At 36.9% G+C, this 21,150-nt stretch overlaps 1 protein-coding gene across 2 annotated transcripts in view; it reads right to left on the bottom strand.

Annotated features, from left to right (window-relative positions):
- Positions 1-9,481: 9,481 nt before the first annotated feature.
- The window catches only part of KIF18A (kinesin family member 18A), a 40,687-nt gene continuing 29,018 nt past the window's right edge, over positions 9,482-21,150 (bottom strand). The window contains exons 14-17 of one of the 2 annotated variants that reach the window (XM_090140153.1): positions 13,602-14,082; positions 13,187-13,291; positions 10,765-10,871; positions 9,482-10,372 (exon numbers count right to left, since the gene is read on the bottom strand). In XM_090140153.1, the coding sequence (XP_089996279.1) occupies positions 10,224-10,372; positions 10,765-10,871; positions 13,187-13,291; positions 13,602-14,082 (842 nt within the window). In that variant the 3' untranslated portion in view covers positions 9,482-10,223. The remainder of the gene's footprint in view (positions 10,373-10,764; positions 10,872-13,186; positions 13,292-13,601; positions 14,083-21,150) is intronic. The other variant, XM_090140152.1, reaches the window with a different exon arrangement.

Genomic DNA, 21,150 nt, shown 5'->3' with positions numbered 1-21,150 from the left:
AGCAAGCAAAGAGCCACGCTGTGGCCTCAGCTCACCTCTGCTAACTTGTATTGACAGAGAAAACCCACTGAACTGCAGAGCAGCTGAGAATTCCTAATTGCTTGCAAGAAGAAACTTCCTCCCAGAGACAGAGATGAAGATTTGACAGCACGCCTTTGATTTATTAGCAAGAGCAGGAATTTAAGATGTGTTGCCCCAGTAACAATTACTCTGTTTTCAAACAAACAACGAGTTTAATTAAAGAAGAAAGCAGATTCTGCTGCTGTAACACGCCAGAGGGTTTCCTGTGAAATTCTAAAGGCGAAAAAAAGGAAGAAGCATGGGTTAATAACTCAGCATATGCCTGAAAGCATGAGCACCATCTTGGTATGGTATCTGTCAGCAGCAGCACCGGTGAATTTCATTAGCTGATTTTTTTCCCCCACTACCAATTCCATGAACGTTTTTCATGAATTTATTAGGTGTTAAAGCATGTGCTTAATTTCATGTCTATTTCCATAAATTTACTTACGTAAAGACCATCTTAAAAACAGTCTGTAACTCTCAGATATAGGCTTTGTATTTCGGGTGGTTCGGTGTGGAGCCAGGAGTTGGACTCAATGGTCCTTGCGGGTCCCTTCCAACTTGTGATACTCTATGATTACTAAAATATCATAAACTATGGAAGAAAACTCCATACTGAAACACTTCTATGAATTATGATGATGAGAGCAAAGAGATGACTTAATTATCCTTGTAGAAATGAACCATTAGGAAGTGTTCCTTTTTCTTCTATGGGTTTCCATCAGTAATAAAAAAACTGAGAACTTTTTGCAAGATAGTTTAGTAAAAATTAACTTATTAAAAATTAAAATTTAAGCCCACAACAAGAAATTAAAAACTCCAACTCCCAGTTTTACTCGTTCAAGCCTATATCCAGTGGTGGGTATTGGCAAGCATGCATTGCACAGCTATTATATTTGTTGAGTGTACAATTTAAAATAAAACACAGTTTGTACTCATTAGATGCTTAAATCTATGAGAAATACTGCAACAACAAAAAGCTTCCCTTAGTTTCAAGTACCTCTTCCCCATCCCAGTTTAAATTTACATTTAAATTTTTAGAAGTGTACGGATGCAAATATCACCTTTAAGATGAAAAACCCGTTTGCTTTGCCCATGGCATATCACTGTTCACCCTAGATCACCTCTTATTTCTTCTGGTCTATGTCTTGTCTTATTCTGTCTTCAGCCATCTCCGTAGGTCACTATCATCCGACCTCCCACCAGGAAACAAGCAAACATCTTGTCTGAACAACTTGCTGTGATGCTGTGGCCCATTGGAGGCAGCGCTGGCCATGTTTCCCGCAGAGGTTTGCCTTCACCCACTTGCTCTGGTAGCAGGATTTTCTGCAGATCTTTTCCTTCTGCCATGGATGCAGTGGCCTCTTGTGTTAATAACAGCTGCCACCTTCCTGATTTTAATATCAGCTTTTGTTCTTTATAATTTAAAATTACACCTCTAGAGGAGAGGTTGAATAAGGTTAGACCAACTGTAGAGCTTGGTTTCATCCACCTCTAGATTCCTCTTAGCCTTTTGATCCCATTTTTGATCCCATCTCTCATTATAAGCGTTCTGATTTGATTCCAGCTGTTATCAGCTGGAGATCCTACATTAACATTCATGGCTCTTAAAGCATTGAAGGATTTGAACATTTTGAGATTTTTTTTCTCAAATTCCATTTTTTTTTTTTATTTATATCACCATATCTGCAGATCAGATGATGTAGCAGGACCCTCAGGTTCATTGTAACAATTATAATGCACCTGTCCCATTGCTTTGACTTCCTTTTTCCTCACATTACATGTGTGTAGGGCTCTCTAGTAGATACTGGAAATACAGTGGTAAGTTCAAGAAGCGTTATTTGAGGACAGCAGATAATGTTGTTAGCTCATTTTGCACCTTGAGGACCAACGTTTTCCAAAAGCTAACATTCCTGAAAGCTTTTTCAGATGTTCAGAGCTAAGAGCCTGATTACATCCTTGCTGCTGTGAATGCCAAACGTTGTACATGTTTAGCATTTCTTGAATCAAACTTCAGGTATCTCAAATTGACAGAAAATGAAGTTATTTGGGAAATTTTGAAGAGCTGCCTGCTGCCTTACAGGAACCACATGGCTTAAAGTATTTTATTATCTCAGGCCAAAATCACAGCATCCTTCCTTTTCCTTCCATTCCATTCACTTCCAACTCGCACAAGAAATGAAATCTCTTGAAGCACCACTGTCTTCACTAAGTAAAAACTACATTAGCTGCCTCTGTGCAAGAAGCAAAAGGTCCAGTGACACAAAGCATCACGTGTTCATGATCTGATTGTCACTGAGAAGTCTCAGATTGAGGGAAAGATAGAAATACATCAGTGTCAGAGTGGTGCCGCCAGTCAGAATTAAGAGTTTAACTGCAAGCACTCTGAACACTCACTTTTCCTCCCAGATCTCTCTGCCTGTAAAGCTGTTCCATTGCAAGAGACTCCTGCAAAGCCTAAATTCCTAAAGTGAATTATTTGCCACAGGCATATGAAACGTACCAATCAAGCAAAACACATCTGCCAGGCCCAAGTGAAAAAACCCTCTTGGCATAGCTCGCTATGGCTGATCACAGTAATCAGCAACCAGTAATAGACACACATTTATGGAGACATGAATTAAGTGATGCTCCAGCACAGCTTTCAGCTTGTCCTCCGTGCTGCAAATCTCTTCTGCCCTCTGGCAGCAGTGGGAGCAGCCTATCCAAAGCAGGTCACAGCATCCACACCTTCACTATTCCTGTCAGCTTTCTAGAAGCAAGTGGCCTCAATTCCCCTTGCTCAATCAAGGCTTCCCTGAAATCCTTTTGGCAGATCCCCTCAGGTACCACATCTGGCTTTATTAACACTTTTGCCCATCACCAAAAAGCTGAGTTGCTTTGTGTTTTGTGTTACTTCTTGTCGTGATCTTTCCTAACTAGAAAATGGAGAGATACTGGTATTCATCGCTGCAAAATAGAGTTCTACATCAGTTCAGGCTGTGAATTTAAAGACTTGCAAGACTCAAAGGAAAAACTTTTCATTCATTGGCCAGTCTAACAAGTTAATACTTTCCTCCAACCAAGACAATTGCTTGTATGTTTTTCCATTTCTGACTCCTTAAAAAAAAGAAATCAAAACCAAACACACAAAAACAGTGAAACAAGACAATTTGAGTACTATTTTGTGTTCTGCCTAAGTGCATCGTGACTGAGCAAGAGGGGCATGTGAGAACCACCTCTAAGCAATGCAACATGCATACATAGTAAGAGTTAACACAGCAGATGTAGAAGAGCTGTGCTGTGTAGCACCGATCAGATATGTTAACTTTTGGATAATTTCTGCTTTTACACAATTCTTCTTTACAAATAAATCCAAGAGGATTATTAAGTAGCATTGAGAAAATGCTCTTACCATTATATATCTATGATGAAAGAAAAACTCTAAAATTAGAGTTAAAAGTCCAGTAGACCAGTTTCTTCCTTCAGATAGTGCCCAAACATACTGAAGATGCTGTACTTGCCCTCCTACATTCCTGTCTGTTCACTGCTTTACATATCTGCTCTGCTCTCAGTAGCTCCTGATAACCATTTCTTCCATATAATTGTGTTAACATGTTCAAACTCAAAGCTACCATTTTTAAATTACAGACCTTGCTGTCATAAAGTATGCCACGCCGGGAAGAACTTTCACATCTTTTGAATTCATCCTTTAATTCTTGTACAGTAAGAAAGAGTGAATAATTCTTGCTAGCCCCTTTTCTCATGACTCATCATTTCAGACATCTTTATCATAAAACTTCTCAACCACTTATTTTTCAGGCTGAAGTATCCCTAAGTATTTAATCATCCCCTGCATTCAGTTTGCTCTGTACTCCTCTCATCTTTCTTTATACCTTTGGTAGTTCTACTATACTTGAAGTGTGCAGGACAGCACCATTCAGAATATCCAGGCATGCCAAGGATTTACACAATGACTTGTTCTCTATCCCTTTTCTTGCTATTTTGACTACAGAGCTGATGTTTTCATGGTATTTTTACACCAATTCCAAGGTCTCCTTCCTGAGTCATAGCATCTATTTGAGAACCCGCAGTCATGTATGTACAGTTTGGGTTGTTTTCTTTTTTTGTGCATTATTTTGCATTCATTGACATTCAATTTCATCTGTTATTTTATCGCCCAGTCCCTCAGTAGCAGAGATGCTCCTGCAACTCTTTATAGCTAGCTTTTGTTTTAACTTCCTGAATAATTCAGTATCAATAAATTTGTCAGTTCTCTATACCCTTCTCGAAATTATTTGTGAATATATTCAACCATATGGAGCTAGCAAAGTTTTACCAGTCATCTATTCTGAAAACTGTCCATTTATTCCCACTCTTTGTTTTCTGACCTTTGAACACTTAAGAACTGAAATCCCACTTTAGCTAAAGGTTTCTTCAGTTGCTTTCCATGAGGTACCTGATGACGGCCTCTTCCAAGTTTAGGTGGGCTACACTAAGCAGTTCTATCTTATTATAAGCTCAGAGCTTGTAAAGTAATGTAACAGATCATCTGCCCATAGGTCTAGTTACTCCAGATCTTGTCTGTTTTGCACTATGACAAACAGCTTATTACACTCAAACTTGCGAAGATCCCTGCAGCTCCTACAAAATACACCTGTATTTGCCTCTTTCCATTCTTTGATATTAAGGACAATCAAAGCAATAGATCTCATGTCACACAACTAGCTGTTCATATTTGATCTTTAGTGTTATTGGCTAGTAGAATAAATCTACTACCACATCTTTAAATACTTGTGATGTACTTTCTATGGCTCTTTGCTTTAAGTCAATTGATCCTTCTCAAGTTGTAGCATCATCTAGGTTGGAAGGGAACTTGAAAACTCATTACTCCAACCACCTGCTCAAAACAGGGTCAACGTTGGCTTCAGACCAAGTCACTCAGGCTTGGTCAAACTGCCAAGGACAGGGATACCCTAGCCAACTGGACAACTGTGCCAACTGTTTGACAGATGCCTCAGATGAACAGCTTCAGCACTTACCTTTCCACTTCTGTTTTTTAAACATTCCTCAGTTAGATACTACAGTTACTCCAGGCATTCTTGTTTTTTTTTTAAATGATGAAAGTGAGCATACCACAGAGTGATGTATAAGCTTAACATCACACATGCACTGCTCAGGTCAAGGGATGCTTTTGTCTCGTGTGTCTAGAAGTGTCATCTGCATTACAGGCCCTCCCAACACTTGCATATAATTAAGTCTAATTACTATTGTGTTTTCTGCTCTTTTTCGTTATGCCATTGTTATGATGCAAGTTGGATGAACAAGAGGAAATTAACTATGGAATTTCAATTAAAAAATATTCCATGTTAACCATATGATTCTAACCATATGATTCATTCATTATTGGTTTTTAATTCTCCCTTCAGCAACCAACTTGGGATATTCCACAATTTTGTAGTTTAGATAAACTAACTTGGCTATTATAAACATCTTTTAACACATCTTTAAGTAAATGAACCAACTGCTTCAGTGAAAGGCACAGTAAAGTAGTAGCCTGTAAACACATTTGCTAGCTGGCTATGGTGTGAACAGTGTTTTTATGATTCACTATAAGACTCTGTAAACTATAAGTATCCAGCAAAACACAGTGTCAGCAACAGCAGTACACTAAAATTCAAACGACAATGTGAAAATTCTTTCAGTCAGGCTTTTAAAGCTTGATTTGCTCCACTTCTGATATTGAATTATATATCTATTCAACTCACTCCCTTGTACAATTTAGATGTGCAACGGTCATGCTACATAAAACCTTAATACCCAATATGTATAGCACAATTAAGCTTAAAGCAATGGGGAAATCAGGAATAATTTCCCCAAGAGCACTACAGAGCAGAGAAATAAAACGGGCCATTTAACTTTACACATAGACTCTCTATTAGTAAGGTCCTTAGAATTTCCTAAAGGGAAGAACACATTTTACAGTTTTAGCAGATGAATTTTCTAAGAACATCTACTTTGTCTAAGCTGTTAAAACCAATCTTCTCATGTCTATTTATAGGAATTTTAAAAAAGCCAAACAAACTGAAACACGGCTACCAAAGACTCCAAATAATTTTCAAGGTGGACCACTTGGCTATCATAAACCTTTGTTTTCACAGCCAGAGTACTGACTCTTACAAGGTACAAGAGACTCAGCTTCCTCAGATGAGGATAGTGAGTATTTAATTGTAGAACTCACTCTCAAAGATAACTGACAGGGTGAACATCTCATAACCTTCATATGAAAAGTTCTTCCACTACTGCAAGAGCAACTTTTCCAACCAGGAAATAATCCAACCAGGTCTCTGTACTTTGCCAATTTGACAGATTAGGCAGATTTAAGACAAAAATAAAATTGCGTGCTTGATCTTAAGATTTGAAATAACCTGTAAAAACCTACAGCTGTGGCTGGATCTAAATTTAATGAAATCTCTTTTTGTTACCAGGATAACTAATCTTGTTTAAATTCTGTGAAAATCAATGGACACGTTTGGCTTTCAGCATGCCCAGGATCCTGGCACAAAAATGCTAGCATAGCAGGGCAGGTCCATATGTCAGATAAATTAGAAGAAGAATCACCATAAAAATGAATGACTAAATTGCTTGTAAATTCACGATTATGAGAACTACTTTGAGTATGTAGATGTAGCGACTCCATTACAAATGGTTCAGCACTTTCTATAGCCTCAATAACAACATTATTCTCATTCTTCTACATATGTTTCTAGACTGCAACCATCTCCAAGCTCGGTAACAAATATTCATAGCTTCCCAAGCCCAGTTAACAACCAAGATTTGCTATGCTTCAGATAGTCCTATTTCACCTTGCTGCAATGAAAATAAGTAAATGAGTCACAGTACAAACTATACCCTATGGCCTTTGCAAGTTTTCATAAGAATTTCCCAGTGGGACTGGATCATCAACATCCTTTTCACACTTGGAACAAATTGATTTTCAGAAACATCTCAACCCATTTGGTCATGGGAACTATTCACCTCTTGGTAAAACAGACTGCTATAAGCTTTTTGAATAACTGTAATAGCAAGCCATCCTAAAAGCCTGGCTGAGGCCCAGAAAGAGGTTACTAGGGTTCCCAGCTTATACTCCTAGGTACTCCACTAAACACACACAGTACTGGATGTACAACATTGACGTTACTGTTGATTGCAATCATATACAGGAAAAAAAATACCAGCTGAGCACTAGTATTGCTAGGTACATTTGTCCAAGCACACAAAAATCATCAGGTATCTCATGAAGATGGTTCACTTATTACCTGAAGATTATTTGGTATTTAAGATGTCAGGAGCACATTTTCAAGCGATTTTAAACTATTATCATGCTTAAACACAAAATAAGATTAAATAGACTCAAATCATTTGAATTTTTGAATTGGCCTGTGTCACATTATGTTGTACAATATTCCCTTACATCCCATCTGGCATAAATTAACACTGCATGGTATAACAGCATGAGAACAATTATATGTGTATCTCAGATAAACATCACCTAAAGAGTGACTACTATTTCAGTTTGTAAAGGCAGGCCAACAGGTAACAGGCAATGCAGACAGGCAAGGAAATAAGAAGAGTTATATGACAGCTTCTCTGTTCTCTAAATACCATTTGGTTTTTACTTACGTAGAAACTGGTAACCTGACAGAAAACTTAAATACTGAGAAGTCCCACACCAGCTACTTGCATGAAGCACCTTATGAAGTCTGGATGTGGTCACAAAATGCAACAATAAATGCATGACTAATACAGCAGAAAACCTACCAACAGCAATCTGAACTGTGAAAATCCTTCAACCTTATCATTTCTGGAAACCATTTTGCTACTTATCAACTACAAATGTAGACCTAGGTAACAAACTTGCTGTCAACATAGCTCTACTCCTGCTACCCAGCTATCTCACATGTGCTCATTTTCACAACATACTTGATTTTTTCTTTAGTCTCTTTGAAGCACTGTATGCTAATCAAATCAGTTCAACTCAGGAGCACACAAAACACATTAAGAAAAGAGACTTCATCAGTTCTATGGTTTGATCAAGCATAAAAATGTTGCGTGCACAAGCTTGTCTAAAAACCTTTCAAAATACGTCTCTTACATGCAACAAAAGCTGTGTCTATCACAACGGTATTAACAAGCAAAGCCCAACATGTCTCCTGCAGATGTGAAGCAGAATAAATGCCTCCGATGGACATTTTGTATTAAATAGCTTGCAAAAAAGAAGTCTCATAAATAAAAAACAAAGGTCTGTACAATTTCAGCCTGGTACCAGGTTAAAATTAATCCCAAAAACATGTTGTTTAGCATGGCAGAGAAGTATTAAAATTACTTCCTTGCCATTCATCTCATTCTATTTATTATAACATCTGACTGGGATATGGTCAAGCCCAAACTTTTTTTTAATGCTTTTCTACCTTTTAGGACACTTTTCATAAAAACCTTTTCAACAGTCAATGTTTTCTCAGTTCTCACTATGCTACCAGCATCAACGTGTGCTCTCCATTGCTATATCACATATTTATACAAACCTTTTAGAACATAAGTAAGGTGATTTAATTTCTTTTCATTTTTAACTATCAATACCTATTTTGAAGGAGCTGTTGCTTCTTTGAACCCTGCTGATGAAGATCAAGACACTGATATATTGTCAGCTCCTCCCACAAGTGGTCCTTGAAGTTTATACAGGCTGTTACTATTTTCTTCTTTAGAAGTGCTCTTAAACTCTCAACTTTATCAACAATAGCCACCAACATGACAGCTAGAGAGATGAACTGTAAAGATTTCAATAGTTTGCCTAAATATCAAAGGCTATACAGAGCAAAAATACATGTATAAACCTATAAAGATTTGGAAATTCTTAAAATATTTTCAGGAACAAGTTTGATAAAGGCTATTAGATGATGTAATCCAGTTCACTGCTATTGCAAGAAAACTTATTGCTGTTACCATCACAACAACTGTGTGTTAAACCCTTAGGCCTGTTAGAATTGCTAAAGCCAGAACATTGTTCTGCAGCACACTTCATGTCACCTGACTTACTGAATTGTAGGTTGCTTGCTGAATTCAGACACGTATTTGACACTAGGATAACCAGTTACTGGACTTCTTCCTCTAGTTCCAGTTAGTTTGGGGAAGTTCACACATCCACTTACTGCTTATATTTGTACAGGCCAAATACACCAGCACAACATTGCTAAGGGTGAGCAGGATGCCAGGGTTACAATGTAACTTTGCAACTCTTTGTCTCTGAATATTAATTTCTCAAAACATACATAACATACAGATCTTATAATACTTTCAAAAATTCTGGCTCTTTCAAAGGTACGAAAAAGCAATTTTTCATCAAGATAAATTCACATACTGCTCTTGTTTACAACTAAAAATTTATTCAAAGTTATCAACAATATTATCCTATTTACAAATCAATTAAAAATGCAAGTTACAAAAATTTACAAGTAAAAGAGTAAAAACAGTTTAAAATTTTAGCCCTAACACATTAAAAAAACCAAAATCCTTCCTGTATTTTTCCTTCCTCCATGTATGCTACATAGTATCCAAAATTAGGATGTTATCTAAGAACAAGCTGGCATCCTAATGCTGAAGATAAGTACACTAAACATATTTCACAGTATTAATACTATAAAATTTCAGTGAAAAATATTTAGCAGGACAAAAGAATTTCTAACTTCTCTATCATAAAATCACTATAAAACTGAGTGTAGGCAAGCAATTAGAGGAACTTGAAAAACTACAGCACCACTAATTCCCTTTCAAGTCTTGCATCTTATCAAGTCTTAATTTCTAGTCATACTTACAGGGAGAAGCTCACAAAAGATACAGTGTAAGGCATACCATCCAGTTCTAAATTCACAACTTCAAATAATAGTTCATATTAATTTGCTATTATATTGAAAAACATATGTAAGCTTCAAATAGGAGACGAAAACCAAATGTAATTTATTTCAAAATTTTACAAAATACACATTTCCAGTAACTGGGTCTTATAAAATACTGCATTACTGAGAGAGACATCTTTAACAAAAAAATTTACAGAAGGAAAACAAAAGTCACTGTTTTCACTTGCTTTCCATCAACCCCATTTGAAATATGGATGAAGTCAGAATCTAAATCCTATTTTTTTTCTTGCAAACATGAAGTAATAGGCTTTTGGATGTCCGTGCTTTAACACCCACTGCTACATTTCCTTCAGAAAAGCTTCTAACAAGGTTTCTTGGCACATCCTGTTCTCGCTTCAAGCTCTTTGTTTTAATTCCTAATGAAGAAAAACATTATTACAAATAGAAGACATTATTTTAGTTTCTGATAAACTACAATTGGCAAAAAAAAATTAAAGTGGTACTAGATTTCAAACTTCAACCAGCACAGAAAGCTTTTGGTGGCATCCATAGCTCTTGTGACAAGGTTCTCTTCAGCAAGCTTGCAATAATACTGAGTTTTCATTAGATACTATCCAGTTAACTGTTAAAATGTTAACAATTTTATTTATTATTAAATGCATGGATATATTATTCAAACCAATGGTTTAATATACTGATCAAAGCAGCACGTTTCTAAACATGCTAAATCACAGAAGTTACATGCATTGACCTTAAATTTGAACCACCTATAAAAACTTGATTGCCAACACAGTGTTTTGATGCTTACCTGACATTTTGGGTACTCTCAATACTCTGTTGTTTAACACCTCTTTTCGAACACGTTTTGGAGAAATTGGGTCTTGCAGATTACCTAAGCCAGCATTTGATGTAGAACTGGAAAAACAGACATTTTGCTCTCAGTCAACTGATTAAGCTATCTTACAGTAAATTCATCCTTGCAATATGCAAAATACATTAAATAGTATTATCAAGTATTGGTAGTTCACAACCAAATGCAAAGAATAAAATAATTTCTTTATGATGTTTATACATGAGAAAGATTCCTCTTTTCTTCCTTTTTTAAAAAATTTAAGAATATTCCAGCTGTAAAAACAAGACTTAACGTTGCTCAATTGTGAAGTGAAGAACTCATAATATATTATCTTCTGGAAAACCATAGAAATCAGTTTGATGGTCACTGCACATTGTATGATTACATTAAGAAACAACTTTAACTTAGGTATGATATCCCTGAAGTGACTTGTTCCAGGAATTCACATTGGTCAAACTTTTTATTGCTACAGTAGTTGTTCTATAGGCTCCAACAGCAGAAGAAGGGTGGCTTCTCTACTTTTCAGAGAAACTGCAAGAAAGATGTTACAGCTTCAAACTCACTAAGAAAAAAACTGTGTTTTATGCCCTTTAAGATGATGGAATTAAGATGCACAGGGAAAAATAAGAACCTTTCAGAAATCTCAGCCTCACATGCTTCCCTCACTTGTATCCCTGGTTTCACTTTTCTTAGAACACCTCATAAGTCTATTCTATTTGTGTCAAAGAATCTATACTTTCCCCATCCCTCTAATGGGATTGTACTATCTCTATTTATAGTCATCTAACTTGTACTAGTTCTTTTAATGATTTTCTGAAAATATGTAGCAAGCAGTGAAGACCAAGGTCTGCCCTGTATCTGTCCAAAGAACTAGTCACATTGCTGCTTCTTGGAACAGCATTACAATCTTATTAGCTTAAGCTCTATTTAGTAAAAACAGACTCTAATCTAACTGACTTATCTCCTAACAATAGGACCATTTACAGCATAGAGAATGTCAGAAATCTATATTTTTATTTTCATGTTAGTAGATGAGCAACTGGAGTGAACAAATGCGAAGAGGTAAAGCATGAAAAACAAGAGATGGGGAAAAATAACGAAGATAAATTGAAAAGAAGCCCTCTGATAAGAAAGGATGATCTTTTTCTCTATGACAAATAAGTAGCTTTCATTCCTTCCCTTCATAAACACCAAGAAAAACCATAAAGAGTTTTAGTTTACAGTTTAGTTTACGCTCCTGGAGCTTATCTCAAAACATTTGCCTTAAGATCAGGTTTCTGGGCAGCCCGATCTATCATTATTAAATGTGGAGGTTAGTATCCCTGCATGTGGCAGGGGGGCTGGAGATTCATGATCCTTGAGGTCCCTTCCAACCTGGACCATTCTGTGATTCTGTAAAATTTTAAACAAAAAATCAACAGGCAGTACAAAACTCCACTTAGTTTCTACTCAGTTGCAGCTTTTTTGCCACTCCCACCAAATCTCTTTCCAGGTCTAAATACGGAACTGATGAAATGGAAGGGTTTCTTTTTTTTTTTTTAAACAGAATGAAGCACAAGAATGAAGTCATAATAACTCAGAACAGAAGTGAATTATTAGAAAAACAAAGGAAATGACCATGAGTATTATCAAACATTTTCTCCACTTTCCATTTTGGCAGTCTTACGTCTTCCAGTGAAAGCACAGCACTCCCAAATAAATTAGATTTTTGGATGATGACAGAATTTCCTCTTTTTCAGAAATATATGATATTTTCCTATTGAGTTGACAGCAGATATGGAGGATATGTTCGTTTGTACTTATTCTGCTAAAATAACAGAAACCTTTGAACTAAAAGCTAGCCGAAAACCATTCTTCTCAATTTGTCAAGAGAAAACTTGAATCGTCAAAGATTTGAGTCAGAATATCTCATGTGCAGATTCAGATGACTTATATAAGATGCTTTTGAATTTGAAATGACACCAAAACTGTAGTAAGAACAAGAGAAATGAACGTGAACTCGTCTAAACAGAATTGCAGGAGTTAACTTGAACCTTATGTAACACCATAATGTGATGGAAAATACAGCAATGACAGCAGGGTAGCAGAGTCCCAGGCTGCAGCAAGAGTGGAGAAACCGAAGTGCAGCAGCCACAGATGCAGAAGGAAAAAAGCTGCCCACCTTTGGAAGGCCTCAGACAGGGATCTCCAGCAAGACACGCTCGCCTCTACTGCCAACCCTTAAATGAGGTCTGGGAAGGGGTGGATCCTGGCTCTAGCCCTTCTGGTCACTCAGGTATGTTGCTTGCACCTGAGCTCCTCTGGTTTGGCCCTGATTTCCCACCAAATGCTCAATCACTGTTTCAGGTCATGACTTAGCATTTCTGCTACATCTTACCTTAATACCTTTCGTTTTCTCTCAGCAGCTGAAGTCATTGCCATATACGAGGGCTTCTCAAGTACTGAAGCAGGATTTTTGTTTTTCAAGGAAGAAAGACCAAGTCTGAAAACAAATGATTTTACTTTATGAAATGTATTCTGGATAGAAGGCAAATAAAACCCCTCACGTTATCACGTTATTAGTAATTTCTTATTACTAACATACCATTGATTTTTAAATAATGGCAAAATTGTATCTGATACTAATTAAAATTGAAGGTTTGATTTTCAAAGCATTAGTTAATTTTACTTGTAACCTCTGCATCAATGACAAAAGATAGGTTCTTAAAAATAAATAGTATTAAAACATTTGGGAAATAGAAACAAAAAAAATCAACAGATAACATTCCTTGCCCAAATAAATGGAAAAATACCTTTGAAGAATGCTACTGCTGCATGATTGTGACTCCTCTGCAGATGAGTCAATAGAAATTCCATTTGTTTCACTTGTTCCTTCACTGAGAATTATTGTTGAGTCCATTCTATCTTCATCACAGTCTAGGATAACATCACACACAGTGTCTGTAATAGTGGGCTTTCTCAGCTGAATACCTGTATTACATTGATTTGTTTCTGGAAGGCCTGCCAGGTGTAATGCTTGTTTTACCACAGTCTGTGAACAGCTGCTTTGTATTGGTTTTCTGCAAGATTCTGGTGTATATACAATAGGTTGAACTTCCTTGCTTAGAGAATCCTCCAAATGACAGAAGCTGAAGTGCTTGGATGCAGCAGAACTTGGAGTTTTGACTGGAGAATCCATTAGCTTTCGTCTAGTTTGTTTCTGTGGTGGTACTGCAAATTCTACTAGTTGCATATTTCTCTTCACTTCTTGTGATGGTGTGCCAGAAGTTGAACCTGTGCAATGGTCAGCAGTTGGTTAGCATATTCACCTACAATTAGCACCCAAATAATGCTTTTCCCTTCTATTCCCTTCTGAAATATGTTTATTAGCAGAAGATATTAGCATAAGTTATCAAAAATACTATTTATTTCATCTACATATTAATTAGATCATGTAACTTTTATTACTTCTAATGCAGCATTGTCCAGATGGCAGCATTTGTTCTGTGGCACTCCAAGTATTATAAATATGCATAGACTGATATAGTTAATCCCAGAGATATTACAAGTAATCACAAGCAAGAGATGAGACATTACAACAGGGAATGGAAGAGTAAGAGCATTGAAAATGATAGCATTACCATGACAACTCTTAAATTAAGATGGTATCATCACAGTAATCTACAGCTGCCTCCTAAACATGGTCATTTTTTCCTAGCAAGTATCATACAGGAGAACAAGCAATTATTACACAAGAATGAGACCAATCTGTTAGAGGAAAAGAAATCCTTTAACATTGCCAATGAGGCAGTAGTGTTTCAGAAAAAAGCAAAGATAGCAGTTATCTGAATTTTGTTAATCTTGATATATCTACTCCAAAAAACTAAACTGTTAAACAACTAACCAACCCAAACACGTTCAGAAATAAAAAGCTAAGCAATACAGCATCAATTGGCCATTGTTGTGATTCATCCTGATTTATAGCATTTTTCAGGAAGCAATATTTTGTATTGTCACCTACTTGAATACAATAGCAATCTTAAAAGTAAAAGCAAAAAAGGTCCCTCTTTTATTCAAGTTTTCAGTGAAGGAGACTGATTTCAAGACAGCACTATTCAAACAGCTAGGCTAGCAGTGACTTAAGTCAGCCACACATAGTTAAATGCAGAAAATTAAGTGTCAGGGACGGAGGAAGTGAGACAGACACACAAATCAAGGGTTGAAGAGGCCTGCCAGAAAACAAAGTGCTCCTACATGCAACTTTGCATGAACAGAACAAGAAAAAGGCCACCATCCTCGAACACTTGCATGGACTGGCCCCACTTCAGCTAGTAGCCATCATATCAATCAGTTCCCCTTCCTGCATTACCTACTGGATTTCTAGGAATAACTGAATTGTACAATCATACTTTTAAATTGCTCAAAGTTACTTAGGAATTAACTATAGTATTCATTTAACAGTGTAAAAAAAACCCTTATTTCTCCTAAAACTCCATACTCTTTTCGCCCCAGAATAAAAATTAATTCAAACTCCTCAGAACACCTAACTTCAATTACATCATTCATTAATGTGCTATTTTAGTAGTTCCATGATAATTCATGGAAGAGGAGAAAAATTGATTCAAGATATTGCATTTACCTCCTACCTGCCCAAGTTTGATTTCCTACAGAAGTGTGAATGAATCTTTCCCTGACTGTTGACCACTTCTCATTACTGGTGTAAGCCACAGTTAAAATCCAGTCTACTAGAGACAAGAAGGCTTACAATAGACAAGAATACCATTTATGTAAAATTACATTTGGGCCTTTTCCTTAGTATATAAGGGCCTCACTGAAGAAAAGCATTCAGAAGAAGGAAGATCTCAGCACCTTTTTTTTAATAATAAAAAAAGACATTTCCTAGGCAGTCACTACATACTTTGAAACTAGACACAGCATATGATAGGTGCTTCATGACCATCTAGAGATGGTAGCCAATTAGAAGATATAAATCAGAGCTGTGAGGAAGTAGAGCAGGATTTAAAAACTACAATGAAGCCTAGAGATGTTCAGTGAAGATGGAATGGGTAGTACCAAAGCATGTCAAAGCAGCAAGTAAATGAGATCAATAGATATGCCACAAATCTATATCACCAACATTTAACAGTGAAACCACGTAAAAAAAAAAAAATTTATCCCACACTCAAGGGCTCATTCTCAGTGATAAATGTTTAAATAGAGAACATAATCTTAACCAACAATTCCTAAACAATAAAGTAGGTTAAGTGAAGCTACTTATGAGTTTCACAGACAATTATATGAACACTTGTAATTCTGATATGATGTTTTCAGCTTTTAAAAAAAGGAAAGTTTCATGCTTGACATGAAATGAAATTTGAATATTTATGCATATGTGCATTCGTGAGTGCACCCATTACAGACTGTTTTGTTATACACAATGTATGCAAGGGATTTTTTAATAAAAGCAAAAAAGATGCCCATTTTCAATATTATATCTTATCTTAGCCTAATGTATTGTCAGTATTCACCAGATGAAGTGCAGCAAAATGTTGAGACAGTAACTTGACTGTAATTTGTGACACTACCAAAAATGTTATGCTTCGTTAATCTGCTTGCTTAATCAACAATGCTATGCTTCATTAATTTGCTCTCTTTAATTTTGGTTTTCTGAAAGAGTACAATATTCTTCTCCATAAAAGATGTTCAATACCAACATTTCTCTTCCAAAATTTTTTTCTGGTCACCACAAACAAAAATAGATAACAGAAGATCTTATAGTCTTAAAAAAAATCATTATATAATGATTGCAATTTAGTCTTTGAAATAACTACCCATTAGATGTTTTAAGACACATTTTAAAATATTCATTTATTAGATTTTTCTCCTGCTCATATGCATCTGTAAGAGTGTGTTTCGGGAAAAAGAGTGGTTAGAATTCTCTTTTTCTGCTGTTGCATTATGACAGAGTTTCCAGTTTCAGAAAGTTTGCTTACTGTAAGACAGTGAGGTTTTGCTAATGTCCTAGGTACTAGGAAGGAAGTCTGATGGGGAAACATTTTGGTGAGAGTGCCAAGTTTAAGAAGCTTCTTCAGGTCTGAATACTGGAAGCATTTTTAATACTGGAAGCATTTTCAAATTAACCGTAAATGCAAGCATTTAAACCATGAATGAGATAGGTAAAGAACATAAGTATTGCCAACATTAATAATTTCTTGAATTTCATCATAATAAACTGTAATTCACACTGTAATACATTTACATTAATAGACAATTGCAACAATTCCACATAGGGCAAATATAAGCCGTTAGTCAAAATCCAGACCTATTTTTAAAATCTAATTATTTCTGGAATTAAACCCAGAGCAAGAAGTAGTTTAAAAAAATAAAAGCCCTGGGCCTTTTTTTGCCAGTTAAGTGGAGAACATATAAAATATTCAAGAAAAGTCCCTTCTCAAAGCTTCTTGTGAAAGCATTAAGTCGTTCCTAAAAAAGTAAACAAAAACATTACTAGCAACATCTTCTCTTTTCCAGGTTCAACAAGCCTGCTCCCTCAGCCTTTCTTCACGTAAGAGGTGCTCCATAATCTCTGTGGCATGCGGTCCCTCCTTTGGACATGCTTCAACAGCTCTATGTCCTTTGTTTCTTGAGGGCCCCAGATCCAGATGCAGTTCTCCAGATGGGGCTGCGTGAGGGCAGAGCAGAGGGGGACAGTCATCTCCCTCTCCCTGCCAGCCACCTCTTTCGATGCTGCCCAGGATACTGCTCGTCTTCCGCAAGTGCATACTTCTGGTTCATGTCCAGCTTTTTGCCCACCTGGACTCCCTGGTCCTTCTCTGCAGGGCTGCTCTCAATGAGATCTTTTCCCAGACTGTACATGTAGCTGGGATTGTCCAGACCAAGCAATCCAAAGTACAGCACCTTCCACTTACCTTCATTGAACCTCTCTACATTCACATGGGCTCGCTTTCCAGGCCTGTCAAGGTCCCTTATCTTCCTCAGCTTGACCAGCAGATGCCTATTCAGCCATGCTAGTTTCCTGCATCCTCTGCAGGATTTCTTACACACAGGAGTATGGAGAGCTCATGTTATCAGAAATGCATCCATGAAGAGCTGCCAGCTCTGTTCCATACCTCTGTCCCAGAGAACAGCTTCTTCCCAAGGATCCCACTCAATTCCTTAATCAGACAGAAGTTCACTCTTCTTACTTTCAGGGTCCTTACTCTGTTCTTTGCCAGCCCCACGTTACTTGAGATCACAAACTCAACTAGAGCACGGTCACTACAGACCAGACTACCTTCAGTCTTAACCTCTTTAATGATCTCCTCTGCATCAGTGAGCACCAGGTTCAGTACCACTTCTCTGGTTAGTTTTTCTAATACCTGGACCAGAAAGTCATCCTTAGCACACTTCACAGCCTCCTGGATTACTTAGAAACTGCCACATTGTTCTCCCAGGAGACATCCAAATGGTTGAAACGCCCCATCAGGATGAGAGCCTGTGAAAATGACACTTCCTGTAGTTGAAGCAAGAAGGCCTCATCCACAGGCTCCCCGTGATCAAGTGACCTACTGTAGGAGCCCAACCACCAGATGTCCTTTATTCATCCAGTCCCAGCCTGTCTGTGGCTTCTCCTCAAAGGCAGCTGTCCATTTCTTAACACATAGGACATCCACCCCAGGGAATGCCTATCTCTTCTAAAATGCTTGTAGTTCTCTATCATAATGTTCCAGTGGTACAATTCACCCCACCATATTTCCACAATATCACTTAGGTCATAGTTTTCCAAATCCACTGTTGCTCCCCAGCTCTCCTGCTCTACTTCTCATGCTGTTTGCATGGGTGTAGAAGAACTTCAACTGTGACATGACATTACCTTCTTAGATGAGCCCCTCCACATTCCTTTGGGACAAATCTCAGATTTTTCCCAGCTGCCTTCTTAAGTTTTACAGTGTCGCCTGGCCTGCTTCTGTCACTTAAGTGTATATCACAGAATCCTCAGAGTTGGAATGGGCTTTTACAGGTCACCTAGTCCAACTCCTCTGCAATGAACAGGGACACCTACAGCCTGATCAGGTGCTCAGAGCCCAGTCCAGTTTGACCTGGAATATCTCCAGGAATGGGACACCCACTACCTCTTCCATCAATCTGTTCTAGTACCTCACTAGCATAATCCTAAAAACCTCTTACCTCTAAACTGAACTGCCTTGTTCTAATTTCAAACCATCTCCTTTTCCTAGCAGGACAGATCCTGCTAAAGAATCTTCCCCCCTTCTTTCTTACAACCTCATTTAGATACTGAAAGGCCACTACCAGGTCTCTCCAAAGCCTTCTCTTCTCCAGGGTGAGCAGCCCCAAACTCTTATCTATCCTCAAAGGGGAGGGGAGGTGTTTAATCCCTTGGACCATCTTTGTGGTCCTCCTCTGGATGTGCTCCAACAGGTTCATGTCTATTCTATACTAAGGACTCCACATCTGGATGAAATACTCCAGAATGAGTTCTCACCAGTGTTGATGGGCTCACCCTTCCCAGACTGAAATGTAGTTTAATGGTAATTACCATAATTCCTTATATGCACTGTTTATCTTACCAAATTTACTCAGTTTAAAAGTAAAAATCATCCTCAACTGAGCAACAACCACCCAAACAGTACAAGGTGGTTTTGTCATTAACTTTTTACTACCTGTTTCAAAAGACTACTTAGAAGAACAGATTTATCAGGAGAAAAAGTAGTATTAGACATCTGCAGAAATGCAAGCTAATATGAAAAACAGAACACAATATTTACAGAACATGAGTCACAAAAAAAGCAAGTTGAATTAATGACAAGAGAAATGATAAACTGGGCTAGATCTAATTGATGCAGAAGATAAAGTAAAAAAAAAAGTCTTCTGGAACTGATGTTAATACATGCATATAAGGGGAATATTTCAGGAAACATTCTAAATTAAGTCTGCCAGGTTGTTTTGCTAAAGCAAAATCAAATATTAATGTATTCATTTCAATAAATATTTCTGAGCAACCAATGATTGATCCAATTACTATACTAATCATACATTTTGATTCTTCTAACAACTGACTTGTGGAATTCCGCATTGCAAATGAGGTCTAGTGAATTAATTTCATCTATTTAATCCCTTGTGATCCAAAGGTACCTCACTGTGAAGGTGAGTTTAACAATTGTTTTGCAGAAATAAAAGAAACAACGCCAAAAAACAAAACAGCAGTGAACTAAAAGGCTAAAATTCAGGCTACATAGTTGTGGGTCCCAATGGTCAGGAATACTATTTCACATCACATGAGAAAAATACTCAGTCATACAGGACAAGTGTGAAATAGCTGTTCAATATATGAAGCCTCTTTCCTATATACAAACATGCTTCTTGAATATTTAATGATTCTCCTGCTATATACAACTACATCCCAACTTTTCCTGTCATTCCATATAATAAATTGACTTCACTTTTGGATGTTTGTCACTGGGGGAAGTAATGGATACTTTTTTTCCCCTACAGTAAATCAATTTCATTCTCTCATTGCTAATGTAAAGTAAGGCTTCCGGAAATGGGATGCCTGAAACAATGCCAAGATCCTTGCTATCCACAGAAATAACTGCAAACACCAATCATAGCTTTCCACCCATCAGTTTATGCTCTGAATTCTCTATGGCTCTCCATTAAACAGCCAAAAACAGAGTCTAAATTCATTTTTAAATGAGGTTACATTTACATTAACATGAGGTTTTCCTAGTATGTACTTAATTTAATGGAAATGGTTGAGCCGCTCATGAAGTTACACATTTTAGATTCACAAAAAACAATTATAACATATAATTGAGGTTAAAAATAATACGAGTGAAAACTTAGGAATGTATATTTATAAAATAATTGTTTTTTAAAAGATCTCACCTATTAATAGAGTATATGAGTAAGTTCAGATGTTATGGAAACACCACATTAAGGTTTCAAAATGAACATAAGCAAGAATAGAGGTTCTGAAATTAATGAATTTTCAGTCACAGAATAGAATCCTATAATCATTAAGGTTGGAAAAGACTTCAAAGATCATCTAGTCCAACCACTGACCCATTCCCCCACAGTGCCACTAAACTGGTCATGTTATTGGAAGAGTTTTTTTCTTTAAGAAAACACTAATTAAACTACCAAGGATGTATAATCAAGTAATACAGAAAATGAATAAATTCAATGGGATAAATACTAGTAAGTGTTCTTAAATTATTTAAATCAAACAATTGGCAATTAAATCAAAATATTTCATCTGGGAGTAAAAGAAAAATAAGTACAATCAGAAATTAGAGACAGATTCTCTTACATCCCGTACAAAACATTCCTTGAAACATTATA

Source organism: Phasianus colchicus, chromosome 5 (assembly GCF_987193195.1).
Source record: "Phasianus colchicus chromosome 5, bPhaCol1.hap1.1, whole genome shotgun sequence".
NCBI classification, from domain to species: domain Eukaryota; kingdom Metazoa; phylum Chordata; class Aves; order Galliformes; family Phasianidae; genus Phasianus; species Phasianus colchicus.
Note: the sequence above shows the minus strand (reverse complement) of the source record. Positions and strands in the feature narration are given on the sequence as shown.